This window comes from Cryptomeria japonica, chromosome 9 (assembly GCF_030272615.1).
Source record: "Cryptomeria japonica chromosome 9, Sugi_1.0, whole genome shotgun sequence".
NCBI classification, from domain to species: domain Eukaryota; kingdom Viridiplantae; phylum Streptophyta; class Pinopsida; order Cupressales; family Cupressaceae; genus Cryptomeria; species Cryptomeria japonica.
The window spans coordinates 350,627,212-350,652,173 of record NC_081413.1 but is presented as its reverse complement, the minus strand read 5'-3'; the positions used below and the strand labels follow the sequence as shown (position 1 = coordinate 350,652,173).

The 24,962-nt window shown below is 36.5% G+C and overlaps 1 protein-coding gene across 1 annotated transcript in view; it reads right to left on the bottom strand.

Moving 5' to 3' along the window:
- LOC131029705 (zinc finger CCCH domain-containing protein 44) overlaps positions 1–8,157 on the bottom strand; it is a 97,063-nt gene extending 88,906 nt beyond the window's left edge. The window contains exons 1-5 of the mRNA XM_057960307.2: positions 7,544–8,157; positions 7,383–7,462; positions 6,826–7,013; positions 5,731–6,658; positions 5,473–5,600 (exon numbers count right to left, since the gene is read on the bottom strand). Of these exons, the coding sequence (XP_057816290.2) occupies positions 5,473–5,600; positions 5,731–6,658; positions 6,826–7,013; positions 7,383–7,462; positions 7,544–7,833 (1,614 nt within the window). The 5' untranslated portion in view covers positions 7,834–8,157. The remainder of the gene's footprint in view (positions 1–5,472; positions 5,601–5,730; positions 6,659–6,825; positions 7,014–7,382; positions 7,463–7,543) is intronic.
- Positions 8,158–24,962: the final 16,805 nt, after the last annotated feature.

Here is a 24,962-nt window from a genome sequence, read left to right as displayed (position 1 = left end):
TACATGGATTACCTAAGAATATCATCGGTGATAGGGTCAGTAGATTCCTTTAACTCTTTCTAGAAGAAGTTGTTTTGTTTTACTGATGCCAAGCTCATTCCTAATACCAATTATCACCCATGAACAAATGAACAAACAAAAATAGTGAATAAGTGGGTTGAAGGATACTTAAGAAACTGTCATAGACCAACAAGCAACATGGATCAAGTGGTTGCACCTTGGAGAATATTGCTATAATCAAACCCGTCACATGTCCTTGTATGGATATGATGCACTAACATTCAAATTTTGGTGTTCAATAATAGCAAAGTACCAATAGCTAGGGACTTGGTAGGGCATCAAGATATTTTGAAGTCATCCAAGGATAATCTACAACATGCTCAAAATCAACAAAACTTCTTTGCAAATCAACACCGCATTTGAGGTCATTTGAAGTTGAAGACATGAATTTTTCTACAAATTCATCCATAATTCATAATTATGTATGTAATGTTTGGTCATAATGACCAATTATCCCTATTTGTTATTATATCTCCTCACAATTCATTCGTGAACAGTTATCTTGATTATATTTATTGATTAATGATCAGTAGTTGATTATATTTACACTGATTTAAATAATAAATAAGTATTTATATGAGATAATAATAATAAATTAATAATCAATGAATAATAAACAAATGTTAATAAACTTACCTAAGCAAATGCCGAACCCCAAGAGTCACGTTCTATGAAATCAAGTGACGATAAGAAAGGGACGTGACTTTGAATAAAGTCACGTCTCTCCCCAAATAAAGTGTGGCTGTAATGTCTCCCCTTTGAAATAGAATTTAATAATAAATAATAATAATAAAATTTAGATATTAAAAATTAAAATTAAAATTAATCTTGATTATATTTAATGATTAAAATTAATCTACACTAATTGATTATATTATACACTAATTTAAATTAATATGAAAGTATTTGTATGAGATACTAACCAATAAAAGTGAATATTAACAGAAGTAAATCAAGTGCTAATTAAACAAAGCATGTAACCAATCCACCAAGGGTTGCGACTTTGTGGAGGCACGCATAGTTTGGAGGACGCGACCCTCATTTAAGCCACGTCTCTCCCCAAGGATTGGGGCTGCTGGAGGAATTAAAAGAGAGACAGTGATACTTCTCACGAGGGAGATAGAAGGAAGGAATGGTCAAGTCTGCCAGCAAGGAAAAAAGACAAGGGAATCTATATTATCTGGCAACCAGCGATCAGATCAGATGAATTGTTATTAAGTTACAGGCAGTAACATCCTTGTTTGGGTGGTATGCATGGGGATGTGCTTATTACGTATGCTTAACATATGAAGCCTGACAATGTTTTTATGCAGAATTTAATAGTAATATTAATATATTAATATTAATATAAAATATTAATAGCAATATTTATAGACTGCAATACGTATGACAGTCATATTTAATATTATATATAGTGGCAGACCAGATCTGACTGTCTTCCTTTACAGCCATTAGATAGATTAATAATTAGTGTTTAGGCAATGGTAGTGTTTTTTTCTTTTTTTGATCAGTGACATGGATTTTTAGCCTGCTCCAATCGCCAGGTGAGGCCACAAACCAGGGGGCCTCATCCCCGAATTCATATCAGAGGTATGAACACCTCTATGCATTAAAACCTATCCTCTTTGACCTATCTCTCAACTCTCCTTATCTCTCCACAATTTCTCCTAATCTCTCCATACAGTCTCCTTGTATCTCCCGCTCCTTATCTCTCCACATCAACACTCCTTATGCCTCCCCTCCTTATCACTCCACATGTCAATCGTATCGATCCACCTTGGTCTTCCACAAGCAGGACTTGTCAAAGAAACCATGGGCATGAACACCCGTACGGAGTGTCTCCACGACCGAACAGCCAATCAACCGTGTACAGGGGCCTGTCGAACCACCAGCGAGGGTATGAACACCAACGAACCGAGCAAAGCCAGTGATGGTCAAGTCAGACCAGCATTAACACCAACACCTACCACCAACCGTCGCACACGCCTGAGTAGGGAAAGACCTGCAAGGAATCGACCACGCAACCTTCCCGCATCAACGCAGATTGCAACTACCATTGCACTGCGGGGTTAACCCCAATGGTAGTGTTAATTATTTATATAATAGGTAATATTATTTGATTCATTTATATATATATATATATATATAATGTTCGATCAGACAAATAACAATATTAGATTGTAAAATCAGTATAATAATGGAATTACTTTAAAATATTCCTGCCATTACTACCAGTAACTAAGGAGAGGTGATGGACTTGTTTCCAAGAGGGGCAGTCTAGATCCAGTAAATAGGTTGTTTCCCAAGAGAGGGTGGGGATCAGCGACCCGAGAACCTTGAGGACAGGGTCCAAAATGGGTAAGGGCTTGGATCTGTAAACTTTGAGGGAAGCCTATTGAAATTGGTATCAAAGCACTTGGCAACATAGTCATTCTCTTCCTCTTAGACTGGAGTAATGCAAGGGTTAAAGGTCATAATTGTTAAAGTTAATCATCTTAAATTAATTTATGAACAATTTACTTATCAATCAATCAAATCAATAGAATATGGAATGACACACATTTTATTATTGTTGCTGAGCCATTTTCTTAATTTAACTAATCAAGTCATATTGAAATAGGATTAATTATGATTAAACAGGGTACATTACAGTGGCCTTCTCCCCATATTAAATATCTGGGCCTTACACTTCTCACAGGATATAGGAGAGGCAGAAAATAAAGAAAGTGGGAATCACTGAAGACATAAAAAGAAGAAAAGATGAGAAGGCAGAAATGAATCCAAGGAGGGCACAAATACTACAACAGCATAGGCTCAGTTGGAAGAGCCTATTCAGCATACTCACAACTGTGAGAATCTACTTCTCCCACCTTGCCATTATTGCATAAAAACTAAGGTATGTTCAGATGTTAGAAATAGATATTTAGTATTTACTGAGCAATATGCTGTTACTTTACTGTGCATATCTGAATGAAGACATAATTATTTAAATATAAATTCTATTGAATGGTATCTCTGTTAATCCACTAGAATATGAATTAGCCATAAGGAAAAAAATCTGTAATATGAATCATATCAAACTATAACTGTTGATAATATAGTGATCGGTTTATTAATGCACTTTAATTTCATATGTAATGAATAAGTTTTGTTTGTGGATCTTGTGAGGGATGGATAGAGGTGTAATCCTGTGGCAACGAGCGGCTCACAAGTGGTCATCAGGACCCTTGGAGTCAAGGAGCCAAATTGCACCCTCTATGCCAAACCCACAAGGTAAGACTTGTATGGGTAATGGACTTGAAGAGCAAGCCACATGGGCTGCCAAGTCTAGCAAGGAGGTTAGAAGCAACCATTCCTTGGGCTTGGTAGACAATGGACCCGCGCAACCCCTCTCATGTTCCAACTGCCCAACTCTATCTGCTTGAATAGATTAGATCTAATTATAACAATGGGATATGTATGTAGGTGTTTGCTTTCTTGGGTGCAGGTTGTTCTCCCAAGGCAGCATTCTTCCAATACAAGGTAGGTCACAATCTTTACCTTTAATTTATATAGAAATAACAGTTAACATTCGTATGATAGAGTTAAGATCATAAGTTGTTTGATATATTCATTAAAAAAAGAACTTTAATTAAAGACATTAGATAGTATTTGTCTCCTCATTAATCATTTTAATTCAAGTTATAAACGTATCAAAATAGGAAAATCATTGCTAACAGGTCTATAACAAGTAGGGGACATTACATTCCATTATGCGACAGGGGGCTACAATGATCAAACCTCGCTCTTATGGCCCTTACAAAGTTGTCAACGGGTTGGTGAAGTTGCTCATGAATTAGAATTGTCAATCAACATCAGACTTCATAATGTTTTCCATGTGTGTTGACTCAAAAGGGCACTTGGACAATGTATCACAGTTAATTTCAACCCTTGGATGACGAAGGGAAGCTCATTTTGGTGCCAGATGTCATCATTGATACATAAGTGAATAAACTAGGGAACAGAATAGTCACAAAATACTTAGTTCATTGGAGGAACCTACATGCGAAGACATTACACAAGAAAGATCAAAGACATTACAAAATAGTCACAAAATACTTGGTTCATTGGAGGAACCTACATGCAAAGACGTTACATAAGAAAGATCAAATATTCTTGAGCACCCAACTCTGCATGGCTTGTGACAAGCAATTTTGGAAGGGTCAACTTGTAATGTCCCTTTTAGTTAATTTATGTGAGCCCTATCCTTATTTTCCCGATAAGGATATAGAAGCAACATATAAAATAATAGCTTACAGAGGCATGGATTTCTAGAAAGAGGCTATAACCTCAACGACACTTGGCGGCTTCTTCAAGATAGATTCTGTGTAAGGTCATTAATGAGTTAAAAGTTGATATTTTTGACAAGGTGAGGGCTATTTAGAGAAAATAGTCTCATTAATATTTTAATTGTAAGAGGGAAAATGCAGTTTTATAATTTGTGCCTTGTTGGTGCCATATATTGAGGAGCTTGGTTGCCTTTGAGAAAACTATCAATTTTTATGTCATTTCTTTCATAGCTTGAGCTTTGTGTTCAACTATCAACTCAAGGGCAAAAACACTTGGATATGGAGATCAGAGGATGAAATCTCTTTGGTTTCCTTAGGACAATCTCAAATAGAGATTGTATTTGTGCTGAAAGTTTCTGCTTTATTTTCCAACAAGTATTAGTATTTGGAGCAGCAATATATTGTAATAGCAAATTAAAATCATATATATGTTGTCTATTTGAATATATTTGAAAATATATATACAGCTACCCTTCCCTCACAGGATCTTGGTGAGCAGAAAGCGCTCAAAAATAATATTTACTCTCCATGTGCTCTCACATCGCCCTCACAGGACATCAGTGACTGGAAAGTGGTAAATATTTTATATTAAAATATGTTGAACTCACTACAAATTCCTAAAAGGACATTCAAGATGTGGGATCTGCTGAAGCATTTCATAAAGCAGAAGACAAATGAGAGAGGTGAAACCAACTAATTGTTATCAAACCGTGGAAAAAAAAGGTGAAGCTTCCATTTGCAATGATACAAATTACAACTTCACAAAGAAAAAGGAGAATAAAACTCGAGAAATCCAACCAAATGTAATCTTATGGTTTTACAACAATGCCATAAGAAACATGTTACTTATAACAAGCCACTACCACTAATGAGGAGTTATCTTGTCCCAGCAGACCTTTATAATTATGTTACTTATAACAAGCAGAATTGACCAGAGAAGCATAACTGACTAGCACCTAGTAATATGTTTTAAAAATATGATATAGAAAAGCATTTGATTTCCATATGTCATGAAAAAGATTGCCAATTCCTAGTATTATACTATTACGATAAAAAGTCACTGTGAATACAAGTTTAATTTTACCTCAGTAAAATCCTGATTTGACACTGCATCAATGGATACATCCTCCTTTTTGTTCAAATTTAAGATTTCCAGAATGATATCAGTTGTCTTCCTTCCTGTAAAGTAAGGCTCGCCTATCTTCTTTGTACCTATAAATCATAATTAGACTAGTTCTAAAATCTCAAATAGTACAGATTTGAATAACGTGTCTAGTTTGACCTCTAGAAAATGGAAATTAAAAATAACTGCTTAAAAAATCCATAAACGTATATGCATTACCAACAACTTGTACAAGCCGGTAGAACACCTCCTGGCGATTGCCTACTCCAGATGTTCTTATTCGCACAAAAGAACCAGCAACTTTGGCATTAAAGCTCATAAGATCTTCCAGTAAATCTTCAATTAAAGTTCGTCGCAAGTAAACTAAGCCAATATTATGGATATTTATGGCAGCATAATCATTTGGATTGGGCCTTGATGCTTTATCATCGGTCTTTTTCCGTGTCTTGCGCTTTTTATCAGCAATCCTGCTCACTTTTTCTTTATTGGCACTAAGATCAGTCCGGTTATCATTATCATGCTGTGCATCCTCTTGGATTTCACACACTGAACTTTCTTCCACAAAACAAGACTGCTTTGAAGAAAAATGTGATTCAAGAAGCTTTAACATTTCAAACCGTCCAACAATAGGTTTTCCAAACAAGCGGTGTAACCTCTCATCACAAGAAATGACACTTTTCTTGCGAGGATCTTGAAGCTTATTCTCCTTTATATATTGCAGCAAGAGGCGTTGAACCTCAAATATGGAGATAACTTTTTCGGTGTCTTGTTTCACATATTCAACAAACTCTAACAGTTCCTTTGAAGCCCAACTATTGAATTCTCTACGGGCAAGTTTTCCTTTCTTCCCTGACTCTTGTTCCAGCCGAGCATCATCGTGTACACCAGTAAATGTTCTGGACCTTCTCCTCCTTTTCATGCTTATCTCATACTCCTCAACTAGCTGATCTGATCCGCTATCGGAACTTGAGGAAGACGCATCATTTTCATCAAATGCTTCATCGGATCCTATATCCTCAATATCCTTGTAAGGATTTTTAGCCTTCTTGATCTCCATTAATGTCAGGGATAGCTTATCCCTCAACTCAAGCCAGTAATCTTTGAATAAATACTCCCAAGTTTCCTTGTCACTAAAATCAACTTTTACCTGTAGAATGCATAAAGATTAAGTATTCACAAATTATGAAACGTACAAGCTTGAAAAGTTCGTTGCAGCAAGAAATCACATGAAAAAGTTGTTCCGTTTTAATAAAAGTGTACATACAGAACTAGTTGTGATGATTCTAATAATAATGGGGAAAGACTGTAGCGTACCCCATCTGAATGAACATCTTTATCCTCCTCTATCATGAGAACAAGTGGCAGGCAATTTTCACAAAAGCCCCTGTTTTTTTTAATGCAAACAAATTCCACTTCTCTGATGCAAGCTCGGCAAACAGAATATGTACAAGTATAGCATAGAAATTTGGCAGGCTTCTCACACTCTGTGCATGAATGCCAACCTGTTATTCATTTACCAAAAAAATTAATTGAAATCTTGACATATACATGACTGTGCGAACCAATCTTCAATTATGCAGTAAAATGCTGAGTGTAAAGACAATCGACATAATTTTAGGTTTCTTAATATTAAATAACATTAAGTTGCAGTTTTTGTAATGAAATTCAAATATTTTGGAATCATGTAGGTATGACAAAAGAGTGTATCGGGGCATGCAATAATAGTACAGCAACCCTAATGCACTAATAAAGGCATGGAACCACTTGCCCCAAAAAAATCTCCTAGAAAAATTGGGCAGTAAATGGGAAGAAAAATTAGCCCAGCGGCTGGATAGGACATCTACTGTAAAAGGAAAGAATCCGAGGCATACCACAAATCCAGGGTCCTTTTGATTGAACGAAGGTTTCGTCTCCTCCCACACACTCTGCGTGGTATGCCTTGGGGCATCTCCTGCACGCACATAATTCAAAAAGTATAAATGAAGGAAAAGCAATGAACGTGAATGAATATGTTAGTGGGTATGTCACTCACTTGCGATCACAAAGAACCAAGTTTCCCCCATCGTAACAAGCGAAGCAAACATCTTCGTCTTCTTGAGCTTTCTTAGCTGTTGATGGGGATGAAGAGAGTGATTTGGGTTTCCTTCCACGTCTTTTCCTGGTGTCGCTCCCCTGGTGTTGAACTTGTTCTTGTTCATCGCCAACTTCAACTTCAACTTCATCTCCATCTTCATCTTCATCTTGCACGACGACTAATTCTCTCTTTTCTTCATCTTCATCTTGCACGACGACTAATTCTCTCTTTTCTTCATCAGTATCCATCCTCTCCAGGCAGTGGCAATGCCAGTTGCATGAGCAAAATGTTACCTTCCGAATTATAAATACAATGGGAATTCCTCGTTCTGTTTCCTTTTCCAACAATGTTTACCCTACCACTGGTGGGTATTAAACTGAAACGCTACTGAATTATGATTGCCATACAACAATATATCCCCCTTCAAGAACGGGGCAGATCATTTGGGTCGGAAGTAATATGTAGCCCTGTGCGCGACTAAGGAGGGGGAAAGAGCGGACCATAGCTTATCGAGTAAAACGAGGTTTGGACCTTCCCGATGGTCCCTGCATATATGCAATCCTAACAATACAAAACCTCTCTCTAACATACCAATGTACCCCCCTCCGGCTATCATTTTTATCTCTCTATCTAATGGCAACACATGTATGACTCCACTTTACCACTTGGAAACAAATAATTGCTTTACACAAATGTTTAATAGTAGATTGATCAATTTACACCAATAATATATTCTTTAAGAACAAATAAATAGAACCTAGTCATTTTAAGTTTTGATTTAATTTTATGGTAGAAATTTAAGATTTATTAGTTGATTGTGTTAAGAGGGAAAAAAAATAGAGTTTGATGGTGACGATAATTTTTATTAGTATATAATTGATTTTTATGTAGTTGTGGATTTAATTCTTTGTTTGTTTTGATTTTTAGAATTTATATACAAAATTGTTTGTGGATAAATAAGTTTGCAAATGATTTGGGAATGCTTATCCAATTATTACTCATAGGATATAAATTCAATTATTTAATAAGGGATTGAACATAGCAATAAATCATGTATAATGACTTAGAATGTTGATATCACATGACAATGCTTTCATGTTCTTGGTGTGTGAAAGAGGTGTTCTTTTATGCAAACTAAAATGAATTAGGGTTGGTCCTTAAATACCAAGCCAAGGGTGCAATTAAAACATTTTACACTTAAAGTTAACATATAACAACTATACTAGGGGAAGAAGTGCGCCTAATTTTTAATTTGAATTTTTCAAGTTTAGAGTTCACTACTACAAATCACATAATTGACCTAGGTCATTTTTACAAATTGTGGATCCGAGCCTAATTGAAAAAAGAAAAATTTGAGCATTCCTTTATTGCTATTGCACTATATTTTGTAGTAGGGTCATGTTCTATAAGTATGTCAGAGCATTCCTTTAAAGAATAACAATTATTTCAATATGGATGGAGCTTTTAGTGAAGATATGTTCATATTAATATTTTGATACTCGTTTTATTTTTATACTTATTTTCTAGCATTGGTAAAGCTTCATTTTGGCAAAGAAAGTTGGGTCCTTCAATCACATTTCATTGTGTGGAGCACACAATCCCAAGAGTTATTAGATTTATTCACTAATGTTAGTGTGTATCAATCCCCTAATCATGTTCTTATCTTATAATTAGCACAATCCTAAATGAGTCTTACAAAAAAAGTTAATGATGTTGCACTAGTGGTTATGATAATCTAAGTGAGAAATGGTAATTAGAGTGCTATGTGGCAAGCTCTCACAACTCTTCAAAGATGTCAAAAGTTACAAACTCTTGAGTTGTGCTATGATAAAAAAAAACTACGAAGTTGATCAAACCATTTCCTAATGACCCTATAAGAGAAAAATATACATACAAGCTTCCAAAATAGCCAAAACACAAACATCTAAGATATACCACAAGATTGCATAAGATATACCCTAAGAAAACCCTCAAGAAGGAAAGGTGGCCTCCAAAAGCATCCATACTCAATGTATTATTCAATAATAAAAATATTATAATGCAGTTAAAGAACCTTCATGAAAACTTTTGAAACATCAAGCTCCCCCAATGCATTCTTTATGTGTCTACGCATAATTAGCTGATAGGCTTCTATTGTGGATTTGACAGTCCACAAAATTATAGAATACATGTCTCATGCCCCTATACCATTGTCTTACACCACTAAACTATTTTCAAGTCATGGGTAGCAATTGTCAAACTATCTTCAAGTCAACAAAACATAAAGAAACTGATTTACCTTTTTCAGTCGACTCGTTGCTATAAAAAAATATTTTAAAAAACTAAATTAATTATTTTAGCGTACCATTATGAGCACTAATGGCTTTTGTGTAGTGCTCAATTTCGGCGGAATTATAATTGCATTTGTAATGTTGGATCAAAACAATACAATAATTAATGCATTGAAGAAGTTAATGTTGGTTTAGAATAATACAATAATTAATGTGTTCAAGAAGTTAATACATTAAAGATGGAAGGTTATGGTAGCCATGCCCAAATGATAAACAATTTGGAGTGAATTTTTCAATCCACCAAGGCTCAAAGAAAACTCTTGACACCTACAAACTAAATAGCAGGTATTTCCATTTTTTATTTTATGTTATTTTATTCTTTAGTTCCTCTAATCATTCTCAAATTTATGTATCCTTCACTACAAGATATTCCTTCATTGTCTATAATTGAGCTATTGTCGAAGAAGCCATTAAAGTGGACTACTCCTTTGTTTCTTCGAGTATGAACATTCATAGTTGTAGTTTTTTGTATGTTTTGGACAGAGGCTCTATTGTTCAAAATTGTTTGCTCATTTGAAAGTCTGACATTGTTCATCTATTTTGGATAGTAGCTTTGTTTTTTTGGGGTGTTAAGGGTATCCTCACAACCCAGCCCGACACTCATTTTGAGGCAAGCTGAGGTGAGACTAATTCGTTGGTGTGTGGGTAAGGGGTTGTATATTTCACACATCGTATAAATACCAGGTTCAAAGAGTCAAACTTGGTACCACTGGAGAGAAAACTCATTGCCTAAGCCAACTCTCCTACCCATCGTGGACTTGGATAAGAGATTTGTTATTCACTTTAAAATTGTCCATTTATCACTCCAAGGCTTAAGTAGGTGGTTCTAAAGCACTCCTGATAGTAATAGAGAGCTCTCCTTCATTAATTTACAATTAGCCTCTAATTTGAGGACCATGTTACTATGAAACCAACACACTTAGCAAGCTTTATATGACTACTTGATTACGATTGTGTTAAGAACTTTGAGGATTAGATATTGTGTATTACTGATATTAGTCAACCACTAGAATATCTTCTAATGTATCTCATTATGTTAAGTTACACATGTGAATGGAAGGCAAAGAAAATAGGATATTACCTTGAGAAACACTCTGTTTATTGAGGTAGCTTTGAAAATCCCATGTCGTATTCATGGGTAATGTAATACCCTAAAATTGGTCATCTAAACCGTGGGCCCCTAATCTCGACAACATCACCAAGGTCCTAACCAAAGACAATTAAATCAATCTTGAGCACATTATTAATTCTTTAATCATCAAATATTACATGGCAAGTGAATTACTCAATATTAATTAAATATTTATTTAATTAATTGAATCATTCCAAGAATATCATTTTGATCAATTATCCTATTTAATTTATTAAATATCCTAGCATATTTAATTACTTAATAAATTTGCCATTTAATCATGCAAAAAATGAATTAGAATTAAATTGAGAGAGAAATCAAACTTGAGATATTATTTCTTTCTTCTAAATTGAGAACTTGAAATCAGAAGAACAATTAAAGGAATTATTAATTGCTTTAGATCTAAAATTGGAACTCGCGGCTTTTGAGAAAAAAGAAGTTCGGTTGCAAATTAAAAGACTCTTTTCTTGAATAAATCAAAGAATTGTCTATTTTTATCACAAATGCATGGAATTAATTAATTCTTATTTCTAATGCAACTTGAACTTCTTATCTAAATGTATTTCAATTAAACTATAATTAGAATATATCTCAAAGTTAACTGAACTTGATTTCTCAATTATTTCAATTAATTCAAAATTGTGCTTTTTCTTGATCTCTCTTGTAATTCTCTATAAATTCAGCCTTCAACTCTCATTCAAATCACCCCAGAGATATTTGAGAAACACCTTGGAGATTATTATTATGTTGATTTTGCTCTGGAGTCATTGAAGATATTGTGCTTGCTTTTTTGAGATTATTTCATCTTAGTTTAGATTATTCTATATTTGGTTTATTTCATTATTGCTTGAATACATATTGCTTGAATCGTTATTGGTTGAATTATTCATCCATCTTGCATCCATATAGTTTAATATCATGCTCATATAGATTAAATCCTTCGTCTTGGTGTATTCTAGTTACTGGTATTGCTTATAAAAATCTGAGAGCAATCTTATACTCGCATCTTTTAGAAGGCAATTAGTCGCTTTGTTATGGTTTATTATTTATTGATTATTGATTTACTAACCATACATGTAATGACTTAATTGAAGTGTTGTGCCTGCAGCTATCAGACCTCTTTTCACTTTTTCACACACACATTTTTGGCGCCCACCGTGGGGCAGAAGACTACATTTTTCGACCTCCAAGACTAACTGCTTATTTTTATTTTTTTTTAGATTTTTTTACTTTTCGGATTTTCGTCTGTACAGGTTCCGCAATTTGTCGTAGGACAATTCCCATACGCCCAAACGACAAACTGCAGGTGTCGTACGATATAGTATGATTTATCGTACGATTTGGTAAAAATTGTCGTACAGTTCTGTATTTTCTTGGTTAAAAAGCAGATTTCATTCTTCAATTTTCTCATTCAATTTTGATTATACTAACAACTGACCCTGACTGTTTATCTGTCTATATGAGAATTTTTCACAACCTAATCAGTTTTTGCAGAACGCTTGTCGAAGAATATGCTTGTCGCACAAAGACAATATGACTACTGATTCGTTGTCTTTGCAGGTTGCCTGAGAAGATTCGAGCAAACATCATGTATTCTTTAAATTCATTTTTAGGCACCTAACTTGCTATCTGGTTATTTCGTATTTTAAGTAAATTCTGAGAGGTAGGAGAGTATGCTCTTGTTTGCATAGACAATCAGAAATCCAGACCCTTGAGGTATTTTCTTTAAGTTTGAGATTTGTACATCTTTAGTGGACCTGCCCTCCCGAGGAGCTAATAACTCTTAAATTCATTATGGCCAGTGTGAGGGGAACGACCCAAGTGGGAATGGCTAAACGCCAAGTAATCCAACCCACTATAAAATAAACATGATTTGATGAAAATCAAGTCAATGACAGTGCTCGGGAATAGCTCTCCTCAATACCTTCAAGTATATTAAACCTTGGTTTTCAAGGCTAGGAGACCTCTTAATTGAGTTTATACCTCGACGCGCCGAACGAACCCCTTACTAGTTCCAATTCAAATTAGAAGCTACCTGGTTCACCTCCGAAAGGGGGGATAATCTTTGTGCAAGAGAGATAGTAACTCTCCCAAGATACTTGTCATTTCGTGCCCCCATTAGCATTTGGAGTCGACTAATACAACATTGAGAATCCATTGCGTGAGACTCAACGACTGTATTTTGATTAGCTATTGGGTGTGTACCTGAGTCTACAAGCAAAGGTTTTCTTCTCTCACCAATTTCTGTAGGGTTTGCATGTTGTGATTGGAGTTATTATTCATACTACATGTTTTCTATGTTTTCATCCCTGAAACTGAAACTGAAATACCAAAACTAGAGAAAACAAGTCCAAAACTAGTCTATCTCAGTCGAAACTCTATCCAAAACTAGTCTATCCCAGTTGAAACTTTGCCCAAAACTAGTCTATCCTAGTCAAAACTCTATCCAAAACTAGTCTATCCCAGTCGAAACTCTATCCAAAACTAGTATATCCAAGTCAAAACTATGTTCATGTCACAAACTAGTATACCTTAGCTGTCAAGAACTCAGTCCACCTCTAAACTGTTCATCGTCAATCAGCGATCAAAACTCAGTCCATCTCAAATCTGGTCATACTCAGTCATTGAAAACTCAGAATTTTGCCTCTGTCCAGCAAACAGTCGTATGATTCCTCTGATTTATCATCTGGTTTCATATCATGTGCCGTGCGAAATTCCATCAGTCCTAACAATCTGTCGTTTGAGCCTGCATCATGTGTCGTACGAATCCTTATTGTTTGTCGTTTGGTTCTGAGAGTTGTCATTTCACCTTACATCTTGTGTCATATAATAAAACATTATATTGATCAGTCTGTCGTTCTAGACATACCCATCTATCATACGGTACAAGGCAACAAGTCGTACGAAACATTGTCGTTGTCATCCTAAAGCTATTGAATTGTCGTCTGGTCCTGAGAAACCTGTCGTACGAATCTCTGATTTTGTTAGTCCAGAACAGTCAAACTTGCCTAAAACAGTCTACAGCAAGCATAAAACTGGTTATCATCGTCCTGAGCATAAACAGATCAAAATAGTGTACCTCTGCCATTTGTGTTGCATGATTTGTCGATCATCTTTTAGCTAGTTCAATCAACTACATATCAAACCTAAGTCACTTAGATAAAACGTCTTATACATGATAGATCTTTCCTGAAACCAGACTGATTCTTAGTCACTTCTCTTAGATTAACTTAGACAAATGTTTTATACAGGATAGATCATTCCTGAAATCAAACCAAATCTTAGTTACTCCTCTTAAACAATACGTTAACTGAACAACTAGCTCTGAATTTGATCTTGACTTCTGCATCACAAACAGCTTTAGGTCACCCCAATCAATAAAAATGCCTATTCAAACCAGGAGTTCTAGTAAGAAAGATGTCAAAGGCAAAGTGCAACCCTTTTCATATAAAGATAATCCATTTTACAAAGAGGATCCCCTGACTGATAAACCTTCATCATCAGAGATACCAGTTTACGATCAACCTTTATCTCCCACTATACCTAGAACAGAACAAAATGATGAAGACAATCTCAGTATTCATGAAACTGATAATGATTCCTAATCAAGTGAAGCTGAAGATTCTGAACCTCTAGAAAAAGATATTCATAAATGTCAAAAGGATAAATATTTCCGAAAAATGATGAAGGCTATCATGGCTAGAGAAAAAGAAGACTATTTTCTAGAACTAGCAAAACAAGGCGCCAAACTTCCTACTGAATATGACGTTCAGATTCTCGTCACTAAAAAGGAAGAATCACCTATAATGATGGTCCACAGACAATTACTAGCTTTACGGACTGAGCTCGCAGAACTCAAAAACAAGGATAAGTCCCCAAAACAATATTCTCTAGAGACAATATGCCCATTTCCATTTGACAAAAACCTATACATGCCTCCATTCCCTTCAAGAGTTGAGATTCCAAAATTTGACAAATATGATGGTGCCTCAAATCCTCAAGATCAGGTCAGAGAATTTTGTGCTGCCTGCATGGAGTTCATGCACGATTAAACGTATCTCATGTGCCTTTTTCCAAGGAGTTTGGGAGGACAAGCTATGGAATGGTTCTCAAGTCTACCTAAAAGGGATAAAAACTTTTGAAGAACTAATCCAGCTATTTTTACAACAATACTCCTACAACATTCGACATCCTGTTACTATGATCAAACTTTGCAATACCAAACATAAAACAAGGGAGCCTTTTCTCACTTTCCTCCAACGTTGGAGAAAGATGTTCTCTAGGTATTTGCAGCCTATCCTAGATGCTAAGAAAATGGATATATTCGTCAATAATCTGGTCCCTGAATTGAAATATAGTATCCAAATGCAATTACACCCATCATTTAACAAATGCTAGATAATGCTATCCAAATGGAAGATGTGCTTATAAAGAAAGGAGCGATCACGCCTTGGAAAGAAACACAACCAGGATCTAGCTCTAAAGAGAAGAACAAGTATTGGAAGTATGGTAAAGACAACAATAAGAATGTTGTTAATGACGGAGTAGTAGACACTGTTAAAACCAACACAAAGCCCATGATATTCAACTTGGCTAGTGGCACACAAGCACTCAAAGCAGCTGAAACCGCAGCAAAAAATCCTCAAAAGAAAGCAAAAGAGTGGTTCAAATAGAAACCTTGGCTTTCAAAACCTAGACGCGAATTCACTCCTCTGGAAGAATCATACGAATCCGCTTTCAAAACTCTATTGGCAAACAACCTGATAACGTTACCAGATAATTCTAGGCCATATGATCCGGAAGTCAAACCAAAATGGTGGAGAGAAAATGAATACTGTGACTTCCATCGGAATAAAGGTCATAACACAAACAACTGCATGAAGCTCAAACATGAGATTCAAGATCTCATAGACACTGGTAAAATTGTTGTTGGGAATCACCCAACAAATGTCGATCATAAAGCTTTTAAAGACCCCTTACCTATTTACGAACAAGGTGATTCTTCAAAGACGAAAGGAGGTGCCAAAGTAAATTATACTTACACCAGCAATGACAACGTTATCAACATGATTGAGCCTTCCCAATCTGAATATTGCAATGTGATCATAATCCAAGATAAACAAAATGAATCACAATATGCAAAGGTTATGACCCGTTCTCAAAAGAAAGTAACTCTCCAAGGAGCTAGTTCTTCAACTCCGGCTCAAACAACGTCAAACCTACCAGCCTTGTCAAACAATAAAAAAGAATCAACATTTTTTGATAAATTTAAAAGGCTAACTTCATCATCATCCTCTGGGTATAGTATTGTTGAACAGTTGAAAAAGACAAATGCTCAAATTTCCATATTTGAATTACTAAAAATATCTCCTGCTCACAAAGAAATCTTGGACAACGCCTTGCTCACCACTAATGTTCCAGAAGATTTAGACATTGATCGGTTTTAGTCTATGGTGGGTCATCTAACTTCACCTCACTATCTGACCTTCTCTGAAGAAGATGACAACTCGCTAAATCATCCACATAACCAGCCATTGCACATTGAAGCCATGATCCATAAACACAAATTTAAACGTGTTTTGATAGATGGAGGCACGGGGTTGAATATCTATACTTACAGTCTGTTTACACAACTAGGATTTTCTGAAAATGTCATTGATCCGAGAAAGAAAATAACAATTAAAGCCTATGATGAAGAGGAAAGGACCTCTAAAGGTTTGGTATCATTACCAATCAGGGTGGGACCTGTAGAAAGAGATGTCATTTTCCAGGTACTTGATCTTCCTTTGTCATACAATATCTTACTGGGCAGGCCATGGATTCATGAAATGAAGGCAGTTCCATCTACATACCATCAATGCTTAAAATTTCCTTATAACGGAGTTGAGGTCAGTATTCCTTTTGATACAAATGTTTCATGTTGATACAAATGTCCCCTGTAATGCATTGACAAAAGGTGTTGATACCTTTGTGCCTCATAATAGAGTAGCCTCTACAAATAAAAGTTCATAAGCCTTGATGAAAGACTTGGAAAAGAAATTGAAAATTACCAGTACTAGCATGGATGGATACAAGATAGAACCAATACTTTCATTAGTCTCTCTTCCTCCATCACCAAAATAGTTGGGCAAACCATCAGAAGCTATGAAAACACAGACTTCAACTCTGAATATCATATATGATGGTCTTTTTGTACAATATTCTACTTCCCTGGCAGATGAAATAGAAGAGGATGATGTTCTAAAATGGCTTTTTAAGGAAGATAGTGAAAACAAAGAAGTACAACATTGTGAGATTTCCTCAACACAATATGGTCCAGGCTACAAAATGATTCAACGCATGGGATATTCAGGTACTGGTCCCCTGGGCAAACATCAAGAGGGTATTATTGAACCGATTCAGCTTTAAACAAAATCAACAAATGATAAGGCTGGATTGGGGTACAATCCCAAAAAGACATCAGACCAAAAACATGCTTCTAAGTCCAAGTGGTAGAAAAGGATATCACCTTCAACATTACAGGAAACAAACACTCAACAAACTCTAGCAAAGTGTGTAAAAGAAAAAGAGGAATCAACAATCAAGAAACAAGAAATAGTCAGCACTCTAGCTCTGATGGTGTTAGCTACAACAATACAAGGAGTTGAAATCCCAGAGGATATAAGAGACGAAGTAAAAATAATCAGAGAATTGTTTGCACCACTGAAAGTTCCAGTCACATACACTGGTAGGCAGCAGGTAGACGATTTAGAGACAGACTCAAACAAGTATGAATGGGGTCCAGACCACCTCTCAGATACATCCAGTACAAAAACTCTAGAAGAGTCTAGCGGTATCACAGATGATACTCAAGAGCTTATGCGCTTAAACCTAGAAAAGGAGATACATGAAATCAGGCTAAGAAGACAAGCAGACTATGAACAAGGGTTGAAGGAAGGAAGAATACCAGAAAGTTTTTCATCTATTATACACCCCTCTAATAAAACAAAACAAATCAGGTATGGGATTACACAAGAAGAATTGGAAGCTACAGAAGCAGAACCGGTCATCAGTCCAGAGGAAGCTGAATGGAGTAGACAATAGGAAGCCACATAACCATCAAGATCATGTCAACAGGTGTGTCAAATACAAATGCTAAATGAGACAGATCTTGAAAGAACTTGCAACATTAAAGATGTTGGTGTTGATACCATACATACATTCACTCAATCACTTGAAGAAGACTCAGAAACTTCATCCAATGATTCAGAGGACTCTGACAATAGTCTTGTTTATGACAATATCTACTCAGCATCAAACTCTGAATCCTCTGATATAAATGGCAAGAATCTCCCTACTGATCTTGTTATTGTCGAACCTCGATATGAAGTTTAGCCCGACATAGAGAATGATGCTACAATTAGGTCTATTGGATTAGGTCAACTAAATATTAACATGCACTTTAATAATCATGTTCTGACTTTTCCTGGTCTCGAGACATTTACGCAAGGTATCCTTCTAGAATTTGACTTTTCGATCCGCAGTTGTGATGACAATACCGTGAACTCCCTCGAACCTGTCTGCACTCTATCCTTGGTACATCCTGAATTAATTAACTGTAGTCTACAAGACCAACCCATGAATGTACCTACTTTTGCCAATGACTACATACTAGCCTATTACCTAAACGCAGTTGAACCCATGTACTCTTCCACTAGCAAACAGAGTGAAAACATGACTGAAACAGATATCAAGTATCTTAGTCGCAAAAATTAGAAAAATAAAAATAAAAGATCTGATGGTGAAAACCACATTGTGGCGGTATTAGAATCTAAAAAAGAGAAAATAAAGGATGTAACTAAAGGTGAAAACCTCTCTGAGGCACCTAAAGGTGAAATACTTGATATACCGCCAAGTCACTTCCAGGAGAGATCTTCTATATTGATTGAGCCAACTCAGCCAGTGAACATTGGGAGTCAAGAAACACCACACATCATTCATGTAGATCAATCACTATCAACAAAAGAATTGAAAGATTTAACTCATCTCTTTTCAGAAAAGAAGATCAATTTTACATGGATGTACTCTGATATGCCAGGCCTGGATCCTGATCTTATCATGCATCATCTTTCTATCACATTAGGAGTTAAACCAGTCAAGCAAAAACTCTGTAAAATGCACCCTCACGTGGCACTACTAGTCAAAGTTGAGCTACAAAAAAATGCTAAAAGTTGGATTTATCAAAGCTATAGACTATGCGGAATGGATTTCAAACATAGTACCTGTGTCAAAGGAAGATAAATCTATTAGGGTTTGCATAGACTTCAAAGATCTCAACAAAGCTTGTCCGAAGGATGATTTTCCATTACCAAACATTGATATGATAGTCGATATGATTGTTGGGTATGAGATGTACTCGCTAATGGATGGATTCTTTGGTTATAATCAGATCAAAATAGCTCCTGGAGATCAAGAAAAGACAACTTTCACCTGTACATGGGGAACCTTTTGCTGGAATGTCATGCCATTCGAGTTGAAGAACATAGGAGCAACTTATCAAAGAGCAGTAACTACTATCTTTCATGAAATGATGCATAAGAATATGGAAGATTATGTTGATGACACTTTAGTAAAGACTATGAAGAGATCCACACATATTCAAGAGCTAGGCCCTATCCTAGATAGAATGGAAAAATTCAAACTCCGGCTAAATCCAAAAAAGTGTGCATTCAGAGTGACATTTGGTAAACTACTTGGCTACATCATTTCAAAGAAGGGAATCAAGGTTGATCTTGAGAAGGTCCAAGATATAATGGAAATGCCACCTCCAAAGAACATCAGTCAAATGAGAAGTTTACAGGGGCGTCTTCAATCAATCACACGCTTCATTTCTCAGCTGGCAGACAAAGCTCAACCTTTCACAAAAGTATTAAGGAAAGGAGTAATATACAACTGGTATCTAGAATGTGAACAACACCTTCAGCAGATCAAAGAGTACCTCTCCAACCCACCAATACTAATGCCACCAATTCAGGGAAAACCATTGATCTTATATATATCAGCCACTGGTTCATCATTGGGGGCACTTCTGGCACAACATGATAAAAAAAAAAAGAGAGAGCTATATATTACATCAGCAGAACATTGGTGTCTTATGAAATGAACTACACTATAATAGAAAAAGCATGCTTGGCATTAGTCTTTGCATCATAAAAATTGAGACATTATATGTTGGCACATTCCATCAAGGTAGTAGCTAAGATTGATCTGCTCAAGTATCTTCTCAACAAAGCAACACTCACTAGAAGATTGGCAAAATGGGTTATGGTTCTTATAGAGTTTGATATTGAATATGTGGAATGCAAAGCCATCAAAGGATAGGTAATTGCAAATCAACTCGTTGAAGCTCCACTTGAAGACACTCAACCGCTGCATATAGAGTTTCCAGATGAATCAATAATGCACCTTACTCGACAATCATGGAAGATGTTCTTTGATGGATCTTTCACCCAAAATGGTTTTGGTGCTGGAATACTATTTATCACTCCTCATAAATACTCAATCCTGAAGGCTTACAAGATTATTTTCCCTTGCACAAATAATATTGCAGAGTATGAAGCTTTGATAAATGGGATCAGGCTAGCTATTGAATGGAAGGTTCTAGAGCTACATATCTATGGAGATTCTCAACTAATTATCAATCAAATCAATGATACATATCAGACTCGAGATGAGAAACTGATGCCTTATAAGAGAATGGTTGATGATCTCAAGAAGTATTTTACTTTTGTATCATTCTAGCAGATTCCCAGATCAGCAGATGATATGGCCACCTCAGCGTCTATACCTGAGTTACAGGAATCTAATTTCCGCTTTGAATTCCTGGTGGAAGAGTTACATTACCCTGCCTATGATTCTCCTGAGTCCCAGATAGTCTGTTCTATTATTGGACATGACTCATCTCGATATAACCACATTTACTCTTATCTGCGTGACCAAATTATCCCTGAAAATCTTACCCGTAATAAAAAAAGGAACCTAACTTGAAACGCTTCACGGTATGTCATCATTGATAATGATTTGTTTAGGCGAAGTTTGGACGGTACATTGCTTAGGTATCTAGAAACTGAAGAGTCTAAATATGCATTATCGGAAGTCCATGAAGGTATTTATGGATCTCATTCAAATGGTATTACTTTAGCTCAGAAACTACTAAGGGTTGGCTACTACTGGCCAGACATGGAGAAGGACGCTATAAAGTTTTCTAAGACTTGTAAAAAATGTCAGCTACATGGAAATCTCATACATGCTCCAGCAAGGGATCTCATACCCTTCATCACACATTGGCCTTTTCAGCAATGGGCCTTTGATCTCATTTGTCAGATCTATCCTGCATCATCCAACAGACACAAGTTTATCATAACTGCCACTGATTACTTCACTAAGTGGGTAGAAGCAGTTCCGCTCATCAAAGCAATCAGTAAACAAGTAGCTTTGTTCATTCTAAATCATATCATTTATAGGTATGGGATGCCTTCGTTCATCGTGACTGACAATGGAGGACAATTCAAGAATAAAGATTTGGACGAGCTCTATGAGAAATTCAAAATTAAACAACACTGGTCATCTATATATTGACCTCAAGGTAATGGACAAGCTGAGGCATCTAACAAAAACCTGTTGACTATCTTACACATAATAGTAAACAAATTTAGGAAGGATTGGCATCTACAACTCAATCTTGCATTATGGGCTTATAGAACAAGTATCATAACACCTACTGGGGCTACACCTTTTTCTTTGGTGTATGGGTTCGAAGCAGTATTACCTATTGAAGTAGAAATACCATCTCTAAGAGTTTATTTGCAAGGTCTTGTTACTGATGAAGACTATAGGATACCTAGATTGCAAGAACTCGAATTGTCGGATGAATGTCGGCAAGTGGGGTTTGATCATCTCAGAGTGTATCAAAAGAGAATGTCCAGAGGATATAACAAGAAGGTTCGACAAAGAGAATTTCAGGTTGGTGACCTAGTTCTGAGAGAAAATCCTAAAAATCAATAGTTTCGAGACAACAAAGGGAAGTTTGAACCCAACTGGTTGGGTCCCTACATCGTTACTGCAATATTTGGCTCTGGTGCCTATCAGCTCTCAACATCGAAAGGAGAAAAACTACGTGAACCAATTAACACCATCCATTTGAATAAATTCTTCACTTAACATTCTCTGCTTCAGCAATCTTTACAGTTGAAAAATGTCCGGAAATTTTTTTTAAAAAATCATAAAAAGTATTGAAAAAAAGAAAGAAAAAAAGAGAAAAAGAAAAAAAAATGCCCTAGTGAAAACCTGGTAAACAGGCACCTTTGTAAAAAAAAAAAATGAATCTCTTCCAAGTAGGTGAAAACCTGGCAAACAGGCGCCTCTTGTACTCAATGCTCCATCTATCAATGCAACGTTGGCATTTCCCGCTTTCATGCATCTTTATTATCGCTTATACATATATTTCAGTCACATTTGTGACATTTTGGTTCATTGGAACCCTCATGGCTTGAAACTGATCAATGTCCTAGTCTTAGGTTAATCGACAGAGCATATTATATGTCCTAAGCAGTATCAACCAAGTCATCTTTCCGTCAGTGAAACCTGGTCGTCCACTTTGAGTCAGTCACCTGTCTCCTAACTACCGAAGAGTTTTATCACTGGGTACATAAGAAAAACAACATTACTGAAAACAATCACTAAACACTTTGAGCTATGAATGAAAATTTTCTTTGTATGTTGTCTTTTATATTGATTTTCAATTATTATCCCTTTGAGTAACTCGAGGAAGTCTATCTTGACTAAGAGAAGCAAGGATTGGGAGCATAATATTTTCTTTGTTTTCTGCTTGTAGGAATGATTCCGATGATCTAGAAACATCTAATAAGCTGGGTGTCTGTGATAAGAGCCTTCACATCAACGTGAAATTGCCACACATACCTCGACTCCGCTTATTTGTATGCTACAGGGAGGTTCCCATCATTTCTTTGTCTGTTTTGAGCAAATTTCTTTATCATGCAATCCAGGTCCCTGCGAAATCTGTCCAAGGATATGAACAAAAAAAGGGTCATTGCGGACAAGATAATTAATATTGTACATGAAAAGAAAGGAACTCTAATCAGCCTATTATGTTTGTTATGCTCAGTGATGAAACTTAAGCATTTTAAATCCAGTGACTAGGTTTAGGTTGCATTTCATTTTCCATCTCATTTTGCATTTTATTCTGTATTTTGTGAATTTAAGAGTGATTTCGGTATGGTAATAATCTCTTTATCTTCTGAATGAGAGTTATAAGCATCATCATTTCTTAGCTAAGCGGTCTCTTTTTCATCATTTCTCTGATCGAGTACTTGTGTATTGAGATGTTAGCTGCATACATAAGCATCTTATATAGTTTCATACATTTCATTATCACTCATTCACATTCATCTTATTTCATAGAGAAAAAGGAAATATAAAAAAATGCATTACTCATTACTCATTTTCATCATTTATTTGTATATGAAAAGAAACAAAAACAAACATTCATATTCATTTGCATTTACATACATCCATGCTAAATAAATATGCATACATATAGAATAAAGCATATAGAAGACATCTCATAATTGATCAACACAAGTACTATGAAGTCCAATCAGATCTCGTACATATATAATCATCAAGTCTCAGGGTACAAAATAATGTCAACTGACATGTACAAAACTCTCATCGGAGCAAGAATCGTAAGGGCTATAAAAAATGGGTGTGTCTACAAAATATCTCAGAGCTACAAAAAAAATATATCTAGCTCTCGGCCTCTCCCTCATTGCTTGGTGGAGGAGGTGGAGCCTGTTGACCAAGATCCTGACAAGGTGCCCGAGCTCCCTCAGATCGAGCCATATACTGTGAATATGGTACAACCTGCTGCGCTACTAGAACAACTACATTGTAAGCCGCAACATAATAAGATGCTCGGCTGGTCTGATGAAGAACCTCATGCTGAAGATCTCTCTCTGCTCTATGATCCGCTAGCTGTTGGTCTCACTCTGCCAGTTGAGTCTGTGCCACTGTCAGCTGTGAATGCAAACCCGCTAGGCATACTCTCATAGACTGTGCAATGTCAGCCCCCTGATCCCTCGCAGGCTCTCCACCTCCATCTCCGCCTCCCTCTCTGCCTCCATCGCCTCCATCTCCACCTCCAGCTCCCCTCTGCTCCTCTCTCCTCTACCAAACCTATCTCGGCACTGCTCTCTCCTCCTCTCCTCCACCCTCTGACACTCTCACTCCACTAAGTCTCACTCCAACCGTACCTAGGGATCCGCCCTCTCCTCTTTGTTGTCTACCACCAGTTGGTACCCCACTACAGCTAGCACCAGGATCACCACATGCCTGCCTCAGAGCCTCGACTCTCTATCCCTGTCCTTGTCCCTGCACGGGGGCATCATCCTCTATCTCCTCTATACGAGGTACCTGCTCAGCTGGATCCGTAAATCTTAGGAATGGATGTTGTTGGAACCAATCCCTATACTGGGGCAAAACCCCCGCATCTGCAATATCATCCATATAGTCTCATCTGAGATGTTGTAATCCAGTCGGCTTCTGCATACTCAAGGCATAAGATAATCTCGGTGCCCATCCCTGCCTCTCCTCATCTACATAATGCGCAAATGCAGTATACTCCTACGAGATCCCTTGAGGTCTACCATACTGCCTCATCACTCGAGAAACAACAAATTGCTTGACTACTATCTGTGATCTATCGATGAGTGGGAGAGTCACGAACAAATCCCTGCGTACAACCCTCCAATCATCCCACAGCTCTAGACCCCCGTACGGTCTCCATGTCACGACTATCAAATAATCCAGTTACCATCTCCAAAAATTTGTCTTGCTTAGATGGGGCTGAGTAACATAT